Source organism: Scardinius erythrophthalmus (assembly GCF_964197995.2).
Source record: "Scardinius erythrophthalmus genome assembly, chromosome: 1".
Classification (NCBI taxonomy): domain Eukaryota; kingdom Metazoa; phylum Chordata; class Actinopteri; order Cypriniformes; family Leuciscidae; genus Scardinius; species Scardinius erythrophthalmus.
Genome location: NC_138221.1, coordinates 17347733 through 17372036, shown reverse-complemented (window position 1 = coordinate 17372036; position 24304 = coordinate 17347733). Strand labels below are relative to the sequence as shown.

The window sequence follows — 24304 nt, the reverse complement described above, 5'->3', positions numbered from 1 at the left end:
GTGCAATTAGAGAATTGAGATGTCCTTCAAGATGGCTGAGCTCGATCGGTTTCCGGGTCATAGGATGGAGGACGGAGGAGAGAGGAGACGAGGAGGGATATTGAGAAGCACCCAATATGTCTTATGGCGCAGTCACTTCCGGCATCACCGTTCGGCCATCTTGTCACAGGCAGGCTTAATGTGAGGTGAGTGATCAGCACGCACACAAATCCTCTTATCTCGCTGAAATCTTGACGGATTGGGTTTGGTTTGGTTTCTTACAAACGTTTTTAACGTGGCTATAATTCCGAATGCTTGAACATGTATGTTATAATTATTCATATGTATGCAGTGTCATAACTACATCTCTGACGTTTATAACAAACCAAACCGTTTGAAAATCGGTAGAAAATTGAGCAAGTTATGGTTATTTAAAAGTACATGCATTAAACAAGTGACTGAGCTGCCTGTGGCATGATGGCCGCCCGCCACGTGCGGACGTCGACCTCCATTGGCCAGCAGCGCGCACGAGACATAGCGTTTATGTATGATATCTATGAGTCTGTCATGAAGATGCTGTAATCATGTGTTGTCTGCTCTGCACCTGTCAATAAAGAGTTAAAGTAAATTCTTCGCATTTATGCTGCACCATTACACCAGCTTCCGACAGCTCTGAGTACATGAGATTTCTTTCTGTACGACGACATAAACAGTCCATTAGTGCATGGCTCACAGTTTCTCCTATATTATATATATGGCTTTGAGGTTGGTTTTGAGGCAATAAAAGTATGCATGTTAGGTGATCAAATAAAGTGATTTAGGCTAATGTATATATTTAACAACCTATGATGTATTGAATACGTCCGTTTATGTATTATTCTACATGATCAGTTAAATAGTCATTAAAATACAATAAAATACAGGATGCTCTATCAGCATAATTCTTCCTATGTTGTGCTTCATTTAAAAAAAGTTCCTTTCACATTTAGTAACTGGACTGGAGTCACTCAGTTCTAAAATAGTACTAATCGAATGCTACAAGTAAATATGTGAATCTAAACTCTATGAAGACTCTGAGAGGGTGGAGGAGAGAGAAGAGAAAGGGAAGGTTGAAGGTGTTTGAAGTTGAGTTGTGAGGTTAGTCAGGAGTTTGTATGTAGAGTGTAAATGGTCCATTTCAAAGATAGGTGGCGGTAATGCGCTTATAAGTCTACGATCCGCCGTAAAGCAAGAAGACGAAGAAGAAGAAGCAAGAAGAAGAATGTGAATCTGCGTGGCCCTCATTGGCTGCGGGGGTGTCCCGTGCGCGCGTGCTTTAGATGCCGATGACGTCATCGCCCGCTCGCGCCGTTTTTTTCCCTCATGAAGTTTCAGCGTAGAGTCTTCTGAGGTGAGGAGAGCAGTTCACGGTATTTCTCATATTTACACAACCTTCAAACACACTTTATACAGTTTGATTAAGCGACAGACTCATTTCTATACTGTTTTCATCGATCATAGCAATACTTGTGCGTCTTTTCTGGCGTCTTCCTACTGAAATAAACATTTAGTGCAGCAGCAGCGAGCATTCCGTCTGTTCGGTGCTCTTTCACGGAAGTTTAGCCTGCAGAAGCTCCTCCACTCCTGACCGCAAAATGGAAATATTTGCTTGACTTTCTAACATTTACAGATGTAGAATGTTAGGGCTGGGTATTGACACAAATTTCACAATTCGATTTGATTTCGATTCCTATTCGATTCAATATTGATTATTTTAGATATCAGGTATACATGGCACATTTTCTCAAGAAAAACAAATCTCTTATAACTAATGCTGTAAACTATGGGAGTGTTGTAGCCTACTAAGCTTCATTAGCCTATATTATTGGAGGTAAAAATGAACTGATTTGTATATTAACACTTAAATTACACTTTTGTTTATTTTTATTATAATAAAGTTATAGCCTATAAACATTTAAATGGTGACTGTCATAAAAACGTGCCAGATTTATTCAAACATGCATTAAATATAGCAGAACATTAAAAAATGTATAATGAATATGTAATATGGTGCATATATTTAGCAAAATGCTTCTCTCTAGTTTTCTTGCTGACTAACGAGCTAACGGTCATTGGATATGGTTTTTCTGAGGTAAATGTGACGTTACATGACATTGTTTACGTTTTTCCACGGTTGAAACACTGATTGAGCGATTCCATGTGACATGATACAGATTTCAATAAGTTGTACTCTATCTTCTAACACAGTGGTTTTCAAAGTGTGGGGCGCGCCCCCCAGGGGGGGCGCAAGGTTACTGCAGGGGGGGCGCGGGAGATCAGCAAAAAATAAATAAATAAAAATATAGCCGTTACGTTACGCGTTCAAGTGCGTGAAAGCGGTAGTGCTAGCGCTCTTCTTTTATAAAGCGGCAAGTTCGGCAACGAACGGCACTGAATCGTTCTTCTTCAGACCGTTGGAACAAGCCCAACATTGAAGTTGCTCGCCAAAGAAAAAAACCTCTTCAGCGGACCGAATCACGAGCTGCTATTGTGAACGCGCGGCACTCCGCTGCTGTGCGCGCTCTGGTAAGAAGACCAACCAGAAGCTGAGCTCGTGAGGCACTCTCCAAAGCTGCTATATATTAACTTTTAATTATAAATTAAAAGTTAAAGTTCTGGTTTATTATTCTCTCTTACTGTTGATTCAATGACATGACAAATTAAAACTATTCCTGTTTTTCATTGCACGTTTTTATTTTATTTTGTAATTTTTGTATTTTTCATTTTTCAAGGAGAAATACAAAAAGCAGGCCTTCAATAATTTCCTAGATCAAAGACACTTGTAAGTTTATCATTGCACGTTTTTCATTGTAAAAAAAAGTTATATATATATATATATATATATATATATATATATATATATATATATATATATATATATATAATTTAAAAAAATTGGGAGGGGGGGGGGGCGTCAGATTTTTTTAAAGGTTTAAAGGGGGGCGCGACCAAAAAAGTTTGAGAACCACTGTTCTAACACACTTTCAGATGCTCATTCATGTTTATTTCGCGCTGTAACTAGTATTATTATAGGTGGAAGAGAAGATCATGTGCTGCTGCTTCTCTTGAGCTGAGCCAGAGCGATCTCACACCACAGCGTGAAAACGATATTGTTTGTTTTTGAATTTCTTAAGAAAATTAATTGGATGTAATTTGAAATCTGAGACTTTGTTTCATATCAATAGTAACAAAGCATAAAGATTATTGTTTTATTGGATGTGATGTGCGCTACAATGTTTTATTCATTCATCAACTGCAAACAGGATGACTAATCGATTTAAGAATCGATATCGGTTCGTATAAATGAGAATTGATTATTGCACTTCATCTTAAAGATTATTAATAGAGGTATATTTGTTTCCACCAATCACTGCACAAGTTAAGGTTACATATGATGACGAAAGCACATTAGTGCTAGCCCAACAAGAACCCATAGAGAATGCATTTCAGTGCCTGCAGTTAAAAAAAAAAAAAAAAATTGTATGGAAGTCCATGGGAACACTGGGCGATTCTCGGCCAGAGTGAAATCACCCAAAAAGAGGCTGTTGCCTTAAATAGTTCACCCAAAAATGAAAATTCTGTCAGTAGCCTAATTACTCACCCTCATGTTGTTCCAACCCCGTAAGACCAACCTTTGTTCATCTTCGCATCACAAATTAAGATATTTTTGATTAAATCTGAGAGCTGTTTCACTCCTCAATAGGCTTCTAAGACATTATAACTTTCTGGCCCAGAAAAGTTATTAAAGAGATTGTTAATATAGTCCAAGTGACTACAGTGGCTCAATCTTAAGTTTATAAAGCGACAAGAATACTTTGTGTATAAAAAAATAACGACTTTATTCCACTTTTCATTTCCTTCTCTCTGGGCCGCGAGTTTTTTCACGTAGTAAATTTGCGCAGCGCTTCTGTGTTGCACCACGCATCACACACATGACCAACATCGGCCAATAGTGAGCCTACATGTGACTAGGGTTGGGTATCGTTTCATTTTTAGCGATTCCGATTCTGCTTATCGAATCCGGTTCTTATCGATTCTTGTTTCCGATTCCAATATTTTTTGGAGGGAGAAAAAAAAGGTCAAATACTTGAAGAAAAAATATTTCTACCTTTTATTCTTGCCAATTTTAAGCAATAACCAATAAAATGGCTAAAGTGAAAGGAGTCTCTTCATATTTAAAGGTGTTGATTACATTATTACTCCAGCAGTGTGGCAAAAATCTTTTTTTTTTTTTTTTCATTTAATTATTTATTGAATTAGACTTGAGAGATTCGGTCAAAAACGGCGAATCATTCATTCACTAAACAAGTATTTATGAGACAAATGAATAGTGTTTGAATTAATTATTCAAACTATTTTTTTAAAAAATAGACTATTAGACTAAACATGTTATTCTGAGTAGTTGTCTGATGTATGTAATCGTGTTCTCCATTTTAAACAAAACAAAAATGATTTTAAGCCACATAGATTCCTGAATTAGGGACCGTTCACATATCGCGTCTAAAAATGCATGGAAAAGCACGGCCACGGCGCTTTCTCCTTCTTTCCACAAGCGCTTGCGTTCCCGTGGCGTCTGTCGTTGCTATGCAACCCAACCATTCAGAAATAAAAACCCGCCCTGTTCAGATATGATCAGCTGTTCAGCCGAGCGTTTGATGTTACAGAAAGGTCGGTTGGTTTTTGTCACTTGACCTGCGCACCGCTTGCGCCATTCTGAAAAGTTGAGATTTTCATCTCGATGAGGCATAGGCGCGCGCCCGCAAAAACGAGTGCCACGCACCGTATGCTCGTCGCGCCCACGGCCCATGTCGCTTCTATTATGAACGTGCTTGCTGCGCGCCTACATTTGAAATAACGGATAGTCAGGAATCGATAAGAGGAATCGAAATGCGTGCGTCTTATCGAATACCCGGTTTTTGGGAATTTGTTACCGGTTCTAAAATGGAACCGGTTCTCGATACCCAACCCTACATGTGACGTACAACACATACGTGCTACGCTAAAATACTATGTGAAAAAACTCGAGGCCCAGAAAGAAGAAAATGAAAAGTGGAATAAAGTCTTTTTTTTTTTTTTTTTTTTGCGCACAAAATATTCTCATCGCTTTATAAACTTTTGAGCCACTGTAGTCATTTGGACTATATTTAATACATTTTCTGGGCCAGCAAGTTTCATTCCCTTAGAAGCCTATTGAGGAGTGAGACAGCCTTCAGATTTAAGCAAAAATATCTTAATTTGTGTTCCGAAGATGATGAAGGTCTTACGGGTTTGGAACAACATTAGGGTGAGTAATTACTGACAGAATTTTCATTTTTGGGTGAACTATCCCTTTAACGCCGATTGGACTATATCCAGAGGCAGAACAACAGCTAGCTGTGATTGAAAAAGTCCCTTTCACACTTTAATAGTACCGACATTTATCTTTGGAAGATTACATTTACTTATTAAAATTGATGTATATTCTAACACTTTATATTAGAGTTTAGACACAAATCTGTAACATGTTAATGATGGAATTACTTTATTGCAATTAATAGTTTTTATTAGGGGTGTCCATGATTAACCAATTAACCGTTAAAAATTGCGTAACCGAGTGAAACATTTTGCTCGGTTAAGTGGCGTCAATGGCGTGCATTGAATTTAGTTGTAATTTTTTTTTACAGTTTCATCACAACAGTTTTACCCGCAGAGTCCGTTTACCGTTACATTAACCCATACAATTTGTATTATGCATTTCCTAAACATGTACTTGCTAATCAAACACTTTATATGAACAAACTACTAATCTATAAAACACAATTGGTCTTTCGACCTTTTACTATTGTGTTGATATGCGCGAGGGAGAGAGAGCAATACAGCGCTCGTGTTGTTTGAAGGCGGTAAGAGTGTGCGCACGGCCGGTGTTGTGCCGAATTTCGACCCCCTGCCAAATTATTACCCCCCTCATTGAAGTCAGTACCTGATTGCCTAATCCTAACCCCACCCCTAATCCTAGCCCCTCCCCCACAACTAATCCTAAACCTACCAATACTAGGGGGGTAATAATTCGGCGGGGGTCAAAATTCGGCACGACACCGGAGCTCTCTCTCTCTGTTTGTTCTTATGCGCCCTGTCCACTGATCTAAATAATTAGTTGTTACGACGACTTATTTGTTCACTCGTTTTAATAAATGGTGGACACGTTGGAGTAATTCCCTCCCTCATTTTGATTTAACGAATTAGCCTACAACGTGGCCAAAAACAGTTTGATACTATTAATGAGTGAATGCTAAATACCTATTTTTGTTAATTGGTGAATATTCAGGTGAATTATTTCGTGGCCACGAATTAATAATAATTATCAAACTGTTTTTCTTACCTGTGAAGATAGCTCTTCAGTGAAGGCCGACTATTCTCGTACAGCTTTTTATTCCTAGATCGCCTCTTATTTAAAAAATGAATGCTCTGCTAGTTAACTGGAGTTTTTCTTTTATTTGTATTGGTACATTTGTGCCGCAAGATGTTTCAAAAGTGGTGGGGACATGTCCCACCCGCAAATATCTCGGGGTTGCGGCGCGCACACTATGGTTAACCGAGTATTAACCGCTAAGGGCCTCGGTTAACGGTTAATGAAAAACTTGAAAACGTGCAGCCCTAGTTTTTATAAAGTCAAACTATATTTAGATTCACATATTATGGTGTTGTACTTTTTTGCCTGTAGAGCTTCATAAAGATAGGTTAGGCCTATTTATTAAATTAATTTGTTTTATTATTGATGATCTATCCATGTTACATTGTGAAAAACACTATTGTCTATCAATATAGCAAACACTCAGAATAAAGTGAGATGATCTGCTGATGATCCTGAATGGCTTGTTGAATGAGTGTTGATAGTCTGAGGCTCATCAATATTAACAGATCTGCTGAAAACACTCTTTATTTCATGACAATAGTTCCTGTTTTCACCTCATTTATTATGCTGATGTCTTCAGATCTCCTGTAAATTGACACTTAAAGCTCATTTCATTGGTGTCAGCAGACTGAGGGGATTTGATAGTGACAAATCTGTAGATTTACTTCTGTTTATGCTTAACTCTTTTTCTTACCATTATTTATATTTGGAAAAAATTACATTATTATATTCTGTTGTCCATGAGCCTAAAATCAAACTCTGTAACTGATATATTTTAGATTTTGGCAGATCAGCTCCTCCCACAGCAGTCACATCATCAGTGAAGCTCCTCCCACTGTAATTCATCATCAGTGAAGCTCCTCCCACATCAGTCACATCATCAGTGAAGCCCCTCCCATTGTAATTACATCACCAGTGAAGCTCCTCCCGCTGTAATTCTCCAATAAATGCTGTAAATTCCCATCAGATACAAGTGAAGACGAGCATCAGAGCATCAGGAAGAGCTGAAATCTGCAAAGACTGAGTTTATTAAAGAGGACAGTGAGAACATGAGTGATCCAGAACCCTGCAGAATGAAACACACTGAAGATCCTGAAGAACAAAGAGGTTGGTGTTTATTCTTCATTCATTCATGATGCTGAAGAACATTCATGTTAGAAACATTCAAGCACTTCATCACATTTAGATAAACAGTTCAACTGTAAAATGTCTGCAAAGGTTTCTGTTTTTTTTTTTATACAACTGGTCAGTAAAGGGAGGTTTCATATTGATTGTCAACATCAAGTCAAACTCTATTTAAATATTTTAACTGTTTTATTTTACATTTATTTTATATATGGTTTACAATTTGTAACAATTTTACCAGAATTTGACCTAAATTTTGTGCATATTTTTACAAACATGTATAACAAATAATAATCATTCCAAAATGTAGAAATTTACAATCTACTCCGCTTTACTGCAAACATTTGTGTTCTTTCTCGCAGTGAAATTCACTTGATCTTGAAATTCACGCGCTCGTTTTTTTCCAGACGCAGCAACATGAAAAAAGACATGAAGGATGCGTGTGCACCCAAACACTTCGGGTGTTTTTCTCTTCTCCGTAAATAAATCTTGTAACAGAGCTACAGCAAGTGTTTTTCAGCGGTGGAAATCCATTAGCCACTAAAACTTTTTTGTCATTGTGGAGTTGCATAGCAACGACCCCAGATAGCAGACCAACATTGAATCTACATTGAATCATGTTAAAGGTATAGCGGAGGATCTTTCCGAATTTTAGATAAGAACCGCCCTCTCCACTTTTTGAAAAAATGCACATGCGCAACACACTACCTGCTCCCGAGAGGGAACGCTTATACGTGTGCAAGGTTCTCCTCGTGCATGCTGTTTACAAGTTGCTGTCGGCATCACTCATACAAGATTACTTTCCAAAAGAAGATTTGCACTTTTTCTCCAAATAGTAGACTTGTAGTCAAGACCGCCTAAACCGAGACCAAGACACTACCAAGACCAGAGGGTATCGAGACCAAGACAGACCAAGTCGAGACCAAGACCAAGTCGAGACCGAGACCAAGTCGAGACCGGATAGTGATTTTTTTACTAATCTGCTGCACTAGGAGGGTGAAAAAACAGACTAGTTGAAGCTAAGCAATAACTTGTGAATTCAAGAACAGCAGCATAGGGTTCAGCCACAGTTTACATTCAATACATATTAGATGGTATTACTTCAACTACACAGGCAGAACAATACAGAGACAAACCATGTCATGTGTGTGACTGTGAGCTCATTGTAAATGTTTTTTGCAGACTGGGTGAGATCAACTATGTGTAGCAATTGCATGACGGCTGTTACTGCACAATTAGAGGATTGAGACTCCCTTAACTTTAGTGTACTGTTGAGGACTGACATGACTGGTACTGACTGGTTCATCTGACAAAACATCAAACACCTCCAAAACCATCTTGCTCCTCCAACAACTGTCTAAAGAATGAGAAATATGTAACCAATTGAAATTATACTTAATGTGTAGATTAAATCGTATAACATCAAATTAAAGATACACAATTATAAACTTGGATTAGGCCTAATGTTTAGTCAACACAACGGAGATATGCAGATGATATTTAAAAGACCATTTATTTAGTCTAACACCATCTTAAATACAATACTGTAATCAAACAACAACACAACACACACACACACACACACACACACACACACAGAGAGAGAGATATCAAAGACACAAATTCATCCAAGCAAATGCCTGCCTATCTCTGCCGATTTCGGAGTCTCAGACTCCAAATGAACCCATTCTGCAACTTTTAAATACATAATTACATTTTTAAAAACGAAATTATAGGCGGGATCCGAAAGTTGGTCGTTTTGTCGCTATGGTTACACACACAACACACACACCGTTGGCGGTGCGCTCAAAGTCATCTGTCAGTTGTGTAGTTGTGCAGTTACCCAATATGAATGACTCCTGAATGAAGTTAAAACCCATCATGTCACTGATATGTGTTTTTTAAACCAAGTGATCAAAGTGCTCGTTGCCGCTGCGATCAGTGGCGCGGATAAAATGTTTTCTCGTGTGGCTCGCGCACACGCCGCAATGTCAGCACTCGCGCACAATGTCAGCACTCGCGCTTCAATCCGTTCCGTTGCGGATAATAATTGCATTATCGAACGTTGTGTCGTCGTGGATATTGTAGTATTGTATTTTGCTAAATCCCCCGACCACTATGTCGGTCTGAGACAGCGAGACCTAGACAAGACCGAGAGGTCCGAGACCAAGACCAAGAGGTCCGAGACCAAGACCAAAGACCGTCAAGGCCGTGACAAGACCGAGACCACGTAAAAATGGTCTCGAGACCGGTCTCGAGACCAAGACCGGTCTCGAGACATACATCACTACCAAATAGCATGCCAAACTTTACCTGTCGAGTAGAAACTTCGCGACTGAGGCATCAGTGGGAAACCCAACCTGTGTTTTCAGCGCACGCCATCGTGTGAAACAATCTCCCAAAAACACTCTGATCTTGTTTCTCTCTTCTGAGGCCTTTCTCTTCTTCTCATACAGTTCGTACAAACTTTTTCTCTTGCGACCCTCAGACATTTTCAAAGGACCCGGTGAAACGGCGAGCTTCAATGAATGGCTTAGCTCTAGCTCACCACACATAAACACCTGAAAGTGCGCATGCGCAGAAAGCGAAAACTAAGGGACGAGCACGTACGACGGCCTTACGTAAACATATCACCAGAATGATTGACACTTAGGTGGACCAATAGTTTACACTACCCACCCGGAAAAAGAAAATCCTCCGCTATACCTTTAATGTATTAACCGAAAGATCATTGAATCAATGTTGAAATTTAACATGGATTTTTCATCAGGTTTGCACCAACATAATGTTATTTCAACGATGAAAAATCAATCAATATGGTCTTAAAATCAATATTATTTCAACCATAATTAAATCACTTATTTAACATTGAATCAACATAGAAACAATATAAAATCAATCTTGCTTTATGTACAGCAAGATTCTATGCTAGTTTATCATGCTTGTACTGTGCTTGAATTTTTAAATGACTCCTTTCAGACAGAGACCATGTAGGGTTGCAATTAAATATGTTTTTTAATCAAAATGTCATTCAAAGTAAACTACATCCTTCAGTTTACAAGTAAATGTATTTATTTATGCCCCCAAAACTGAACAGGAAATATCACATTCAGAAAAAAAAAGGCATTTTGTGGTGACAAAGACAAAAACAGCGCAGTATATGGTTAGAAAGAATGAAACATTACTCTGATAAATATTTCAAATTCAATTTTATTTAGCACATTTAGAACAGACCAAAGTGCTTTACAGAAGAACAACATTAAACGATATAACATGTATTATAAAATAAAACAAAAATAAGAGCAACATAGCTGAGTAACCATAAAACAAAAGAACCAGAACAGAAATCAGAACTATATAAATTAAGAAAAAAAAATAGCTTGCTATTATTTGAATACAAAAATTATATTAGCCTACCCATCGTGCCCGTCGTCTTAAATTTGCGCGCCCAAAGAACTCCCGCTTCTTTGCGCCTTTTTTAACTTGAGGGTTAGTTTGCCCTGGAATGAAAATTAACAATTTAGTTTGCAACTCAATCGCGAGTTACTGTCAGTACTATTAGTTACTACTACATCCTACAGTTTGCTAGCTAGCTATGCCTTCGTCACGGAAATGCGTATTACCTGGATGCGATCACGTACAAAACAGATCGGTGTCCTTATTTAAATTTCCGAAAAACTATCATATCAACAAGAGGTGGATTCATTTTGTGAAGAGCCACCTTGATGGAGAGCTGAGGATCACCGCCAAAACCCGCCTCTGTAGTGATCATTTTACACGGGATAGTTTTATAAACTTTCGCCGGAGACAACTGGGATTCATTCACTGATAATCCGCTGTTACTGGTGAATGTGGCCGAACCGACTATCTTCCGCCTCGGCCTTCATCCTCCCGTCGCGCCGACAACTGGTGCCATCATCGGCAGTGCGTGCCCACCAATGAGTGTAAGTTGCCTTGTGTGCTTATGTTATAATTAGAGTAGGTAGTCCAGGCTCGAACATGTATGGCTTTGTAAAAGAAATTAAGCTGCTAGGAGCATCCTTTCCGGCTCTAGCGGTGACAGTTGAGTGTTGTTGTGAGTCGACTGCAGCGAGCTTTCGCGCGAGTGGGCGTGGTTTCAGCGCAGCCAGTGGACACGCCCCCAGCGTTTGAGAGCAGAGACTACTGCTAATTTTTTCAAGATTTTGATCGCTTATTTTATGTACTTGCCGGCTTTTTTATCATTAAAATTTGGCTGGGTGGCTAATAACACATTTTTCTGTGGTGTGACAAACTCAGAACACATACTTAATTTTGACTTTACAGGGACTTTAAGGTCTTAAAGTGTCTTAAAAAGGTCTTAAATTTGACTAACTGAAACCTGCAGGAACCCTGAGTAGAGGTCCTGGGTAAGATTTGTATGCACTTAATTTAGCGGAGAATATCTCAACTGTTATAGACTAATATGACCTCATTGAACAACGTGGGATGTGTGCCAAAATCTCTAAATGGGATGAAAGTCCTGAAAATGACCACAACCTGTGACAATATTATCACACTACAGGTGAATGGGACTTTTTCTTCCCTTTATAGATATCCTCATACATTTCTACCAGTTTAGTCTTCATATTAAGACAAATACTTTTTGTATTGCATTTTATCTTAAAAATAAAATATGCAAATTAGGCAATATCTCATTAAATATGTGTATATATAAACTCTTGAAGCTACAGATTTTCTGAGGTGATCACAATGACCATGATTATAAGGTCATAAAAGAGTGTAAGCATTCTGATTTGATATAAAGAAAATGGCTAAAAAACAGTCAACCTATTAAGCAACAGGAATTGCCAGTTACAGTTCACAGTTGAGGAGCTACTCCAGCATGAGATCACCAACTCTGCATTCTTCTTGGTTGACAAAGACGGTTACATGAGGAAGAGTGCCAAATCACAATTTGGGAATGAGCTGCTGAAGTTGTGTCCACAAATAGATAAAAAAAAAATGGTCCAGATAACCCCCCCCCCCCCCCCCCGCAAACACACGACATCATTATCGACTTCTTCTTTTAAAAAAAGTCCCTTGTTTTTATACAATTGTATTTAGAATGTTCCATTCAATACAGCACAAAACAGGACATTCCTTCCACACACAACATCCACACTGAACATCTACAGAAACACAGTTAAAAATATCAAACCAGAACTTACACACTACATGGTCATTGTGATTATTGCGATCACCTCAGAAAATCTGTAGCTTCAAGAGTATACAGTGAGGAGAACAAGTATTTGATACATAACTGATACTGATATTGCAGGTTTTCCCACTTCTACAAAGCATGTAGAAGTCTGTCATTTGTATCATAGGTACTCTTCAACTGTGAGTGACGGAATCTAAAACAAAAATCCAGAAAATCACATTGTGTGATTTTTAAGTAATTAATTTGCATTTCATTGCATGACATAAGTATTTGATACACCAGAAAAGCAGAACTTAATATTTGGTACAGAAACCTTTGTTTGCAATTACAGAGATCATATGTTTCCTGTAGTTCTTGATCAGGTTTGCACACACTGCAGCAGGGATTTTGGCCCACTCCTCCATACAGACCTGCTCCAGATCCTTCAGGTTTTAGGGCTGTCACTAGGCAAAATGGACTTTCACCTCCCTCCAAAGATCTTCTATTGGGCTCAGGTCTGGAGACTGGCTAGGCCACTCCAGGACCTTGAGATGCTTCTTACGGAGCCACTCCTTAGTTGCCCTGGCTGTGTGATTCGAGTCGTTGTCATGCTGGAAGACCCATCCACGACCCATCTTCAATGCTCTTACTGAGGGAAGGAGGTTGTTGGCCAAGATCTTGCGATACATAGCCCCATCCATCCTCCCCTCAATACGGTGCAGTCGTCCTGTCCCCTTTGCAGAAAAGCATCTCCAAAGAATGATGTTTCCATCTCCATGCTTCACGGTTGGGATGGTGTTCTTGGGGTTGTACTCATCCTTCTTCCTTCAAACACGGCGAGTGGAGTTTAGACCAGAAAGCTCTATTTTTGTCTCATCAGACCACATGACCTTCTCCCATTCCTCCTCTGGATCATTCAGATGGTCATTGGCAAACTCCAGACGGGCCTGGACATGAGCTGGCTTGAGCAGGGGGACCTTGCGTGCGCTGCAGGATTTTAATCCATGACGGCTTAGTGTGTTAATAATGGTTTTCTTTGAGACTGTGGTCCCAGCTCTGTTCAGGTCATTGACCAGGGGCCTCATTTATAAACGTTGCGTACGCACAAAAGAAGGCGTACACCGCTCTCTACGCAATAATTGGTATTTATAAAAAGCAAACTTGACGGGAAAATGTGCGGTCCTTCACGCAAGCTTTGACCCAGGCGTACGCACAAAAACGGGTGAAATGAGAAATGGCGACACCGTCGGCAGATGGAAGAAACGCGTGAAAGTGTGTGAAACTGATTTGTAAAAGAAATGGCAATACTGCCTCTCATACTGTAATAACATGAAGACTTCACAAAGCAAGTCTTACAATTAACAGCCTACACGAACACCCGTTTGATCGATCTGCAGTGTAAAACAAACAAAATCAAACGACAATTACAACAGAAATTCAAATTAACATATTTGCAAAAAGAAAAGTGAAATGTTCTGCAATAATACTGGCATGTTATGCAATTCATCCTCATAACACATCTGTAGCTTGTCAGATGCAATCAAATGGATGGTAATAAAATGCCATGATGCCATCACAATGCGTAATGACGTGAGTGAAGTTACGTTTCTTGGTTTTCCTCTCTTTGTTTGCCATGATTTCGCTATCGATGAATATTAATTCTGGGTGTTTCACGGACTATTTATGGGCAACTATGGGCGTGACATGAAGCTGCAAAAGCTGCGCTACATTTAGAATTGATTGTGATTTATTAAGGGAAAACTGCGTAGGACGTGCGTGCGCAAGGTTTTATAAATCCGAATATTTCTGTGCGTACGCACGTCCTATGTTTCATCCGTACGCCAATTCTGACGCAAATCCTACGCAAAGTTTTTTAAATGAGGCCCCTGGTCCTGCCGTGTAGTTCTGGGCTGATCCCCTCACCTTCCTCATGATCATTGATGCCCCACGAGGTGAGATCTTGCATGGTGCCCCAGACCGAGGGAGATTGACCGTCATCTTGAACTTCTTCCATTTTCTAATAATTGTGCCAACAGTTGTTGCCTTCTCACCAAGCTGCTTGCCTATTGTCCTGTAGCCCATCTCAGCCTTGAGCAGGTCTACAATTTGATCCCTGATGAGGAGAGGTGCATGTCATGGTACGCTGAAGGGTACACGCGCTACACACAGCCTACAACGTAGCTACAGCGTGAGTTCGACGCAGACTTATAAAACTGGCTTTTTGAATCTACTAGTAAGCAACGGGCATACGGAACACCTTGCTGTTTGTTGTGGTAATCGAAGGGAGCGATTGCGGTGTGGATGGAGTTCCAGTTATCATCAAGAGAGTCTACGGGAATAAAGCGTTCTCCTCCAAAGGTATTTGAAGTATCTGAGTGAAGACGGAGCTGATCGTTGACTCGTGTAAAGCAGTGGAGCATGAGTAATAGGATATTTTAATCAAGAGCGGTTATTGCGGGATTATCTGACTTGATGGTTTCTTTACTGCCCTTATAGATTGTGGAAACCATGATGGACTAAATGACTTTGTTTCTCTTAATCTCTCCTTTAAACAATCATTCGAAATCGAAAACAAGACTATTTGAACTATGTGAAGAGGGTTTTGATATGAATGAAACATGCTTTGTTTGCTGTGTTGTTTCTATTGGGTTTGTGTATGTTTATTATTATTCAAATGGTGATGTGTGGTTTGATAAAATTGGTACTCTGTCATGGTGAATATACTAAAATATGTGCATTTTGAGTCGTAGTAGTTGGTTTTTCTTTGGGTTTACTCTTACAAAATTAAGGATTCATGTTAATGAATTGATTACATGTGTCCTGTGTTCACTCTCCTTCTTGATGTGACTAACAACCCTAACAAGAAGGAAATTTTGACAGTATACATATGTCTGGCACCCCAGCATAAATGTAAAAGGGAAAGTGTTACAATTTGATACATTAAGTGTCCTTACTCCTTTTTAAAGAAAGGCGTGTTAGAACTAAACTGATGGTTTGCTCAAGGCTGTTGATCTGCTGAATTTCAAACAATGCTATAACTTCTTGCTTTCCTTTATTCTGCTTCAGCTCTCTTTCCCCTGGTAAACTGTATGTATGCATGCATGTATGTGTGTGTGTGTGTATGTTTGAGTGCTTAGACTAGTTACTAAAATCTTGTTCATGTCACACATAAAGTTGTCTGTGTCTCAAGCTCATATCTGGAGTCAATTATCATATAGATCTTGACTTTTTGCTCTTAGTAGTACTGTAAAGTAAGAAAGACATTTCCCAAATGTCTTAGAATTAATAAGCAATTAACACAGTGTTCACGGGACAAACAGGTTAATTGATTGTAATATTAAATGACGACATAAAGTTAATTATATTTACTGATCTAAATATTCATAATCAATTATAACCAGTTATTATTGATTATTATTTCATATAGCTAATTTGCTACACTTGTTTCTTGTCACACTTTCACGTGTGTGAAGTTAATGGAAGTAGAAGTTTAGTGTGAACGGCCCTTAATAATTTAAACGTTTGAGTAGTTTTTAACATAATTGAATATCAATCTAAAATTTGGTGTCAAAATATGGCAGTATTGTGTATTTTAATGTTCATATCATGTAAGATAATTGTGTCATTGATCAAATATATTTAATAGTTCTCACGACAGAAACATGGGATTTGTGCCTATAATGTTTACAAAATAATAACTGGAAGATCAGTGTACCTCACTCATGGAAAGTTTCAGGGACATTTAATTCATTTATAAAAAGACATAAATTAATGTAATATTTTAAAGCAGTTGTCTGTTACATCTGGTATAATTTTTTATCTCCATTCACTCCATATTTCTCTCTTTTAATTAAGTAGATTATTTAGAAAATTAGAAAATTTGTTTTTCTTTGATTTCAGACCAGATAGAAGAGAACGAGGAGAGTGAACCACTGAGAGAAGTGGAGGAGGAGAGTGAAGAACTGAGTGAAGAGGAGGAGGAGAGTGAAGAACTGAGTGAAGAGGAGGAGAGTGAAGAACTGAGTGAAGAGGAGGAGAGTGAAGAACTGAGTGAAGAGGAGGAGAGTGAAGAACTGAGTGAAGAGGAGGAGAGTGAAGAACTGAGTGAAGTGGAGGAGGAGGAGAGTGAAGAACTGAGAGAAGTGGAGGAGGAGAGTGAAGAACTGAGTGAAGAGGAGGAGGAACATCATGTCAAACCTGGAGAAAAACCTTTGAGTCGCTCAAAGACTAAAAAGACAACTTTAAAGAAAAGAAGAGCCAAGAAATCTACAACCTGCACTCAGTGTGGAAAGAGTTTCTCACGCAAACATGGTCTCGATGTTCACATGAGGATCCACACCGGAGAGAAGCCGTTCACATGCAATCAATGTGGGTATAGTTTCAGTCAATTAGGACACCTTTATGTTCACATGAGGATCCACACCGGAGAGAAGCCGTTCATGTGTGATCAGTGTGAACAGAGATTCTCAAGAAAAACAGCTCTTGAGGTTCACATGAGAGTTCACACCGGAGAGAAGCCGTTCACATGCAATCAATGTGGGAATAGTTACAGGCAATTAGCAGGCCTTAATGTTCACATGAGAGTTCACACCGGAGAGAAGCCGTTCACATGCAATCAATGTGGGAAAAGTTTCAGTCACTCTTCATACCTTAAATTTCACATGAGGATCCACACCGGAGAGAAGCCGTTCCCATGTGATCATTGTGGGAAAACATTTATCTCTGCATCAACCCTGAAAAAACACCTGACAGTTCATACGAAGGAGAAGCCACACTCATGTTCTGTGTGTGGAAAGAGTTTTTCACTGCTGCAAAGTTTACATAGACATCAGAAAACTCATGCTGATGTGAGAGAGTACATGTGCTTTGAGTGTGAAAAGACTTTTGCTACTTCGAACTGTTTGAAACTGCACCAGAGAATTCACACTGGAGAAAAACCTTACAAGTGTTCACACTGTGACAAGAAATTCAGTCAATCATCAGCTCTGAAAATCCATGAGAGGATCCACACTGGAGAAAAACCTTACAAGTGTTCACACTGTGACGCGAGATTCAGTCATTCAAATAGTCTGAACATGCATGAGAGGATTCACACTGGAGAAAAACCTCACAAGTGTTCACACTGTGACACGGGATTCAGTCAAATAGGAAGTCTGAAAACACATGAGAGGATCCACACTGGAGAAAAACCTTACAAGTGTTCACACTGCAACAAGAGATTCAGTCATTCAAATAGTCTGAACATGCATGAGAGAATTCACACTGGAGAAAAACCTTACAAGTGTTCACACTGTGACAAGAGATTCAGTATTTTAGCAAGTCTGAACATGCATGCGAGGATCCACACTGGAGAGAAACCTTTCAAGTGTTCACACTGTGACAAGAGATTCAGTATGTCATCAAATTTGAGAACACATGAGAGGATCCACACTGGAGAAAAACCTTACAAGTGTTCACACTGTGACAAGAGATTTGGTCGGTCATCACATCTGAAAATGCATGAGAGGATCCACACTGGAGAAAAATCTTACAAGTGTTCACACTGTGACAAGAGATTTGGTCGGTCATCATCTCTGAAAACACATGAGATGATCCACACTGGAGAGAAGCCGCACAAGTGTTCACACTGTGACAAGAGATTCATTGATTCATCAACTCTGAAAAAGCATGAGAGGATCCACACTGGAGAAAAACCTTACAAGTGTTCACACTGTGACAAGAGATTCAATCAGTCATCAGCTCTGAAAACACATGAGAGGATCCACAGCAGAGAGAAGCTGCATGCGTGTGATCAGTGTGGAAAGAGTTTCTCTATTAAAACTCACCTGAAGCGACACATGAAGTTCCATACAGTGGAGAAACCACATCACCGCAGTCTGAGATCACGGTAAGTAGTTCATCTTTATGTGCTGAGCAACAAAAGCTGCTTTTCTACCTTCGGAAAAGGTTCCAGTTGTGTTTCCACTTGAGCCTGTTACGGCACGGCACAATTACAAACCGCTCTCGGCCCTGAACTCTCAGCACACTTGGCTAACCGTGTCGAACCGTGATGGTAGTGTGTGTGTGTGTGTGTGTACTAGTGGTGATAATTCTTTCCAGAGAATCGTTCATTTTCAGTTTGTTCACCAAAATGATTCATTTATTGATTCGTTTAGTGACAATTTCTTCATATTACATAAATACGCCAGCAGGGGGTGCAAAAGAGTGTCTTATGTGTTTTGTCTTAAGTCAACAAAAATATTTACTTGTAACAAAAAAATTATTTGGCTTTATTACTGAGCTGCACATGTGCTGCTAATAGTAGAGGGAGGGATTTCAGTGGATGAGAAATACAGTGGGGCAAAAAAGTATTCAGTCAGCCACCAATTGTGCAAGTTCTCCCACTTAAAATGATGAGTGAGGCCTGTCATTTTCATCATGGGTACACTTCAACTATGAGGGACAAAATGAGGGAAAAAAAATCCAAAAAATAACACTGTAGAATTTTTAATGAATTTATTTGCAAATTTTGGTGGAAAATAAGTATTTGGTCAATAACAAAAGTTTATCTCAATACTTTGTTATATACCCTTTGTTGGCAATGACAGAGGTCAAAAATTTTCTGTAAGTCTTCAAGGTTTTCACACACTGTTGCTGGTATTTTGGCCCATTCCTCCATGCAGATCTCCTCTAGAGCAGTGATGTTTCGGGCCTGTCGCTGGGCAACATGGACTTTCAACTCCCTCCGAAGATTTTCTATGGGGTTGAGATCTGGAGACTGGCTAGACCACTCCAGGACCTTGAAATGCTTCTTACGAAGCCACTCCTTTGCCCGGGCGGTGTGTTTGGGATCATTGTCATGCTGAAAGACCCAGCCACGTTTCATCTTCAATGCCCTTGCTGATGGAAGGAGGTTTTCACTCCAAATCATGGCCCCATTTATTCTTTCCTTTACACGGATCAGTCGTCCTGGTCCCTTTGCAGAAAAACAGCCCCAAAGCATGATGTTTCCACCCCCATGCTTCACAGTAGGTATGGTGTTCTTTGGATGCAGCTCAGCATTCTTTCTCCTCCAAACACGACGAGTTGAGTTTTTACCAAAATGTTCTATTTTTGTTTCATTTGACCATATGACATTCTCCCAATGGATCTGGATAATCCAAATTCTCTCTAGGAAACTTCAGACGGGCCTGGACATGTACTGGCTTAAGCAGGGGGACACGTCTGGCACTGCAGGATTTGAGTCCCTGGTGGCGTAGAGCCCCAGATTGAGGGAGATTATCAGTGGTCTTGTATGTCTTCCATAGGCCTGTCGCGATAGTCAATAAATCAATTAATCGCACGATTAAAAAAAATTAGCTCTAATTTTTCCGGCCGCGATAATTCCATTTGCATGCTTGTTTGTTTTCCTCGTCTCTCTCTCTCTCTCTCTCTCTCTCTCTCTCTCTCTCTCTCTCTCTCTCTCTCTCTCTCTCTCTCTCTCTCTCTCTCTCTCTATCAAATAGACTGGATAACTACTCTCGGTTCCTTAGCGTATAGGAGGAGTGAACTCTCTTGTCAGTTGCATGGTCTTTGTGTGGGGAGGCGGTGCCGCGGCGCTTGTCAGTCACATGGTCTTTGTGTGGGAAAGCGCCGGCGGGACTGCTTGTGGCGACTGCCGGGAGAGAGAGAAGACGCTAGTTGTGAGTTGGAGGGAAAAAAAAAGAAAAAGATGGAATTGGTTTCAAAGCCAAACGCGACAGCGTGCTCGATCTCATGAAAATGCGTGTCTATACCACGAATGTTATTTCACGTGCCATTTATACGGCAAAAATAGTTTTTGCGTGCATACGCACTTTATGGCGTGCAATAAACACACACTTCTCACCTCTAATCCTAACCAAGTATTTTCAGTGCGTAGCATATACACGCAATAAAGCGAGTTTCCGTCTTCCCGACAGTAAATTACACAATCACGCGAGCGTTTGTTTAGTCGACAAAATAACAAGTGGACAGTGCAAAATGCTGTGGTATCCTGTTGAGGCTTTTTTTTTTTGTTTACAAAGGTCCTAACCGGCATTTTTGCCTGTTATGGAATGTATCACTATTTATGTCTGAGCCTAATGTTTAATATTTGTTTTGTTTACATCCATTTTATTTATTGTTTTTGGTATTTATTCAAGTGAATTTTTTTCTTAACAGACACTGAGAGTCCATTGCTTTTATTGTTTTTGGTTGTTTTGTTCATTTTTTTGTGGATATTTAAAATGTTTTTCCGTTTTCAATGTTTAATATTCTTAAGAAATATCTTTGAAAATGTGTACCTGCATTATTATGCCATTATCACCATATTAGATGAAAATGGTCTTGAACGACAATATTCTCGTTTATCGCAATCCTTTCTGGGACAATTTATCGTCCAGCAAAATTTGTTATCGTGACAGGCCTAGTCTTCCATTTTCTAATAATTGCTCCCACAGTTGATATCTCCACACCAAGCTGCTTGCCCATTGCAGATTCAGTCTTCCCAGCCTGGTGCAGGTCTACAATTTTGTTTCTGGTGTCCTTCGACAGCTCTTTGGTCTTGGTCATAGTGGAGTTTGGAGTGTGACTGTTTGAGGTTGTGGACAGGTGTTTTTTTATACTGATAACGAGTTCAACAGGTAACGAGTGGAGGACAGAGGAGCCTCATAAAAAAGTTGTTACAGGTCTGTGAGAGCCAGAAATCTTGCTTGTTTGTAGGTGACCAAATACTTATTTTCCACCATAATTTGCAAATTAATTCATTAAAAATCCTACAATGTGATTTTCTGCATTTTTCTTTCTCATTTTGTCTCTCATAGTTGAAGTGTACCTATGATGAAAATTACAGCCCTCTCTCATCTTTTTAAGTGGGAGAACTTTCACAATTGGTGGCTGACTAAATACCTTTTTGCCCCACTGTATGAGTCAATGGATTACGTGAACAAGAACGATTCGTTCACCTAAAAGATTCTTTCAAAAAGAACGATTCGTTCACAAATATTAGATGGGTTCACTCCTCCCGAAATGACATTGTGAACTTCACTAATTGTTTATTTTCATGATCGACTTCAGCAATTGGTTCTTTCAGCCCTAGTTAATTTAAGTTTGTTTTGATCATCAGAAACAATTTAAGAAAATGTAACATCATGATACTGAAGAACAAAGAGATTGCCGTTTATTCTTGATTCTTCCTTCATTCGTCATGCTGACGCTCACCAGATTTACATTGTTTCAGGTCAAGAATAAAAAAAGACTAATTAAATATTTAATTATTTTGACATAGAACTTTATTAATACAGTGTAATGCAACAACAACTCAGGCCAAACATGCTTAAAAACACCTTTTACAAACTATTGCAAATGTGTTATTAAGGATCAATCAAATGCAATCAACAAATCATTTAATATCATAAATGTTAAGTATCTGTATAATATGTGGGTTTTAATACATTTTCAGGGCTCTTTTTTTTTTTTTTTTTTTTGCATGGATTGCTCAGCTAAACAGGCGAATAAGAGACTATCAACTACTAATATTGTATTATAATGCAAAAGTCAAATTAAAACGTCTACAAATGTTTAAAACAGATCAGAAATCAGGCAAAACATATAGACACTTGTTCAGTGGTTTGCCTCATGATGGGTTCACAGAGATCATTGACATTTCGAAACGGTTATGAGGCAGCAAAGCCTCTTTTACTGAAATCACGGGACTTTCGCAGTTTGATACATGCTCTGAACCACCACAAATCTGAACATGATTTGAAACAAAGATTCATAAAGGTGTCTGAGCTTCGTGAAGCAGTGTTTCGAGATCTCCCATCACTATAGCTACATGAGTAAGACATGATTAGCAAGTTGTTTGCATAAAATAGTCCATTGAAACTCACTTGATTTAATATTTCTTTTAGACCTGATGGACGTGAACAAGAAAGGAAAAGCAGAAGGCAATAAATCTGTCTCCTGCCCTCAGTGTAAGAAACGCTTCACATGAAAATCAAGTCTGAAGATTCACATGTGAGTTCACACTGGGAAGAAGTGAAATGCAGGAAGTCCTTCACTATAGATGAATTGAAAGAGCACCAGAAAATTCACACTGGAAAAACCTTTTGAAGGCAAAGTTCAGGAGCTGAAGAAGAGACCATAACACTTTTGAGACATGAATCTGATATTATTTTTTACTCGTTCTTCATTGTTTTTACATTCTACTCTTGGAAATGCAAGATATACTTTCATGTATCTTTGAAACTGGACACTTTTCTTCTCGTGAGATGTTTTGGCTCTTGTAAGTCAGTAAAGAGAGAGATCTGTCTAATTCTCAGTTTTACTTAATGTTTGTATTTTCTTCATATAATGATTGATTAAACACTTTACTCCTTTTATCAACATCTCATTGTTATTGTCCTTTTTTATTTTTTTTGCAGATTCTGCTTGAATCAGGAATAATTTTAGTTCTGAAAGTCATGAAGTATCCTGATATGATTGCTTTTTAAACTTTCCATGTTTTAAATTTCTCAATGGAGCTTTTAAATGCCTAATTAAATATTTCACCCACACATGACTGACATTGAATGAGATTGCTGTCTGTCTACATTATTAACAGTTTCACCCTTGATATGCAGTATCATATATACATTTCAAAGAGTTTGTTCAAGTCAGTTTGATGTTTCATTCACACCACAAGGCTTCTTGCTTCTTGAAGTCAGAACAATTACTATGAACTTTAAACAACACCAGCTCAAGCTCCAGCTCTGAGATGTAAGGCGGGCCAAGTGAAATTCCTAGTTTTAATATTACTTTATTTTTTCCCCGTAACAAAACTTTATTTTATAAAAAAAGTGTCAGGTCTTGATATTTGCAGGGCTCAACACAATTGAGCTTTTCTACAGGTTCATTCTGGTTCAGATTTTTACTTGCCCTGCAAAGAAAATTCACTGGACCCACCAAAAAAATAAAATACAAAAAATAAGTATTTTTTTATAAATATAAAAACAAGTAAAAAGAACAAATGAACAAGTTGCAAACAATAGCACAAATAAATAGAATCAGGGCAGGACTGAGGGGTCTAGGGGCCCTGAGCTTGAGTTTATGTTTGGGCCCTACATACAGTGCTTAGCATAAGTGAACACACCCATGAAAAAAAAAAAAAATCATCATTTGGAAATGAATGTCTTAATGCTTTAATTAAAAAAATGAGGAAAATCTCCAACCTTTAAGGACACCTTTTTTTTTTCTGAATGAATAGTGTTTCTTAAATGTTACTTAAAATACAGGGTGCATAAGTCTGGACACCCCTATGTTAAATTCCCATAGAGGCAGGCATATTTCTATTTTTAAAAGCCAGTTATTTAATGGATACTCTGAATAAAGTTCCCTTGGCCTTTCAAATTAATATAGCCCCACAGCATCACATACCTATAACGTGCAATGATGGTACTTCTCTGCATAGAGGTTGATAAAGTACTTGGGTTTATGACTTGATTCTGAAATTACATTAAAACCTCACATTGACCACCTTCTTCACAATTATTTTTTTTGCAACCTGTGTTTTATTTCAATCCATAAACTGTTTTACACTTTGTCCCTGAAAAAACTTGCCACACAGCTGATATTGCCACTTTTTGACCATG

General features: G+C 38.8%; 1 protein-coding gene across 5 annotated transcripts; it reads left to right on the top strand.

The window, feature by feature from the left end:
- The first annotated feature begins 1212 nt into the window (after window positions 1-1212).
- On the top strand, window positions 1213-23231 carry LOC308692484 (uncharacterized protein). 5 transcript variants are annotated; one of them, XR_014030344.1, is made up of 5 exons: window positions 1213-1369; window positions 7189-7516; window positions 16596-18582; window positions 22586-22691; window positions 23099-23231. XR_014030344.1 is itself a non-coding variant. In XM_081368536.1 (4 exons), exons 2-4 carry the CDS (start codon window positions 7459-7461, stop codon window positions 22626-22628), a joined length of 1878 nt encoding a protein of 625 aa, XP_081224662.1. In that variant the 5' UTR covers window positions 1213-1369; window positions 7189-7458; the 3' UTR covers window positions 22629-23074. The 5 variants fall into 5 exon arrangements, 4 of the variants coding, with proteins under 4 accessions (XP_081224662.1, XP_081224659.1, XP_081224661.1 ...); XM_081368536.1 differs by lacking the exon at window positions 23099-23231 and having other exon boundaries at window positions 16806-18582; window positions 22586-23074; XM_081368533.1 differs by lacking the exon at window positions 23099-23231 and having other exon boundaries at window positions 22586-23074.
- Window positions 23232-24304: the final 1073 nt, after the last annotated feature.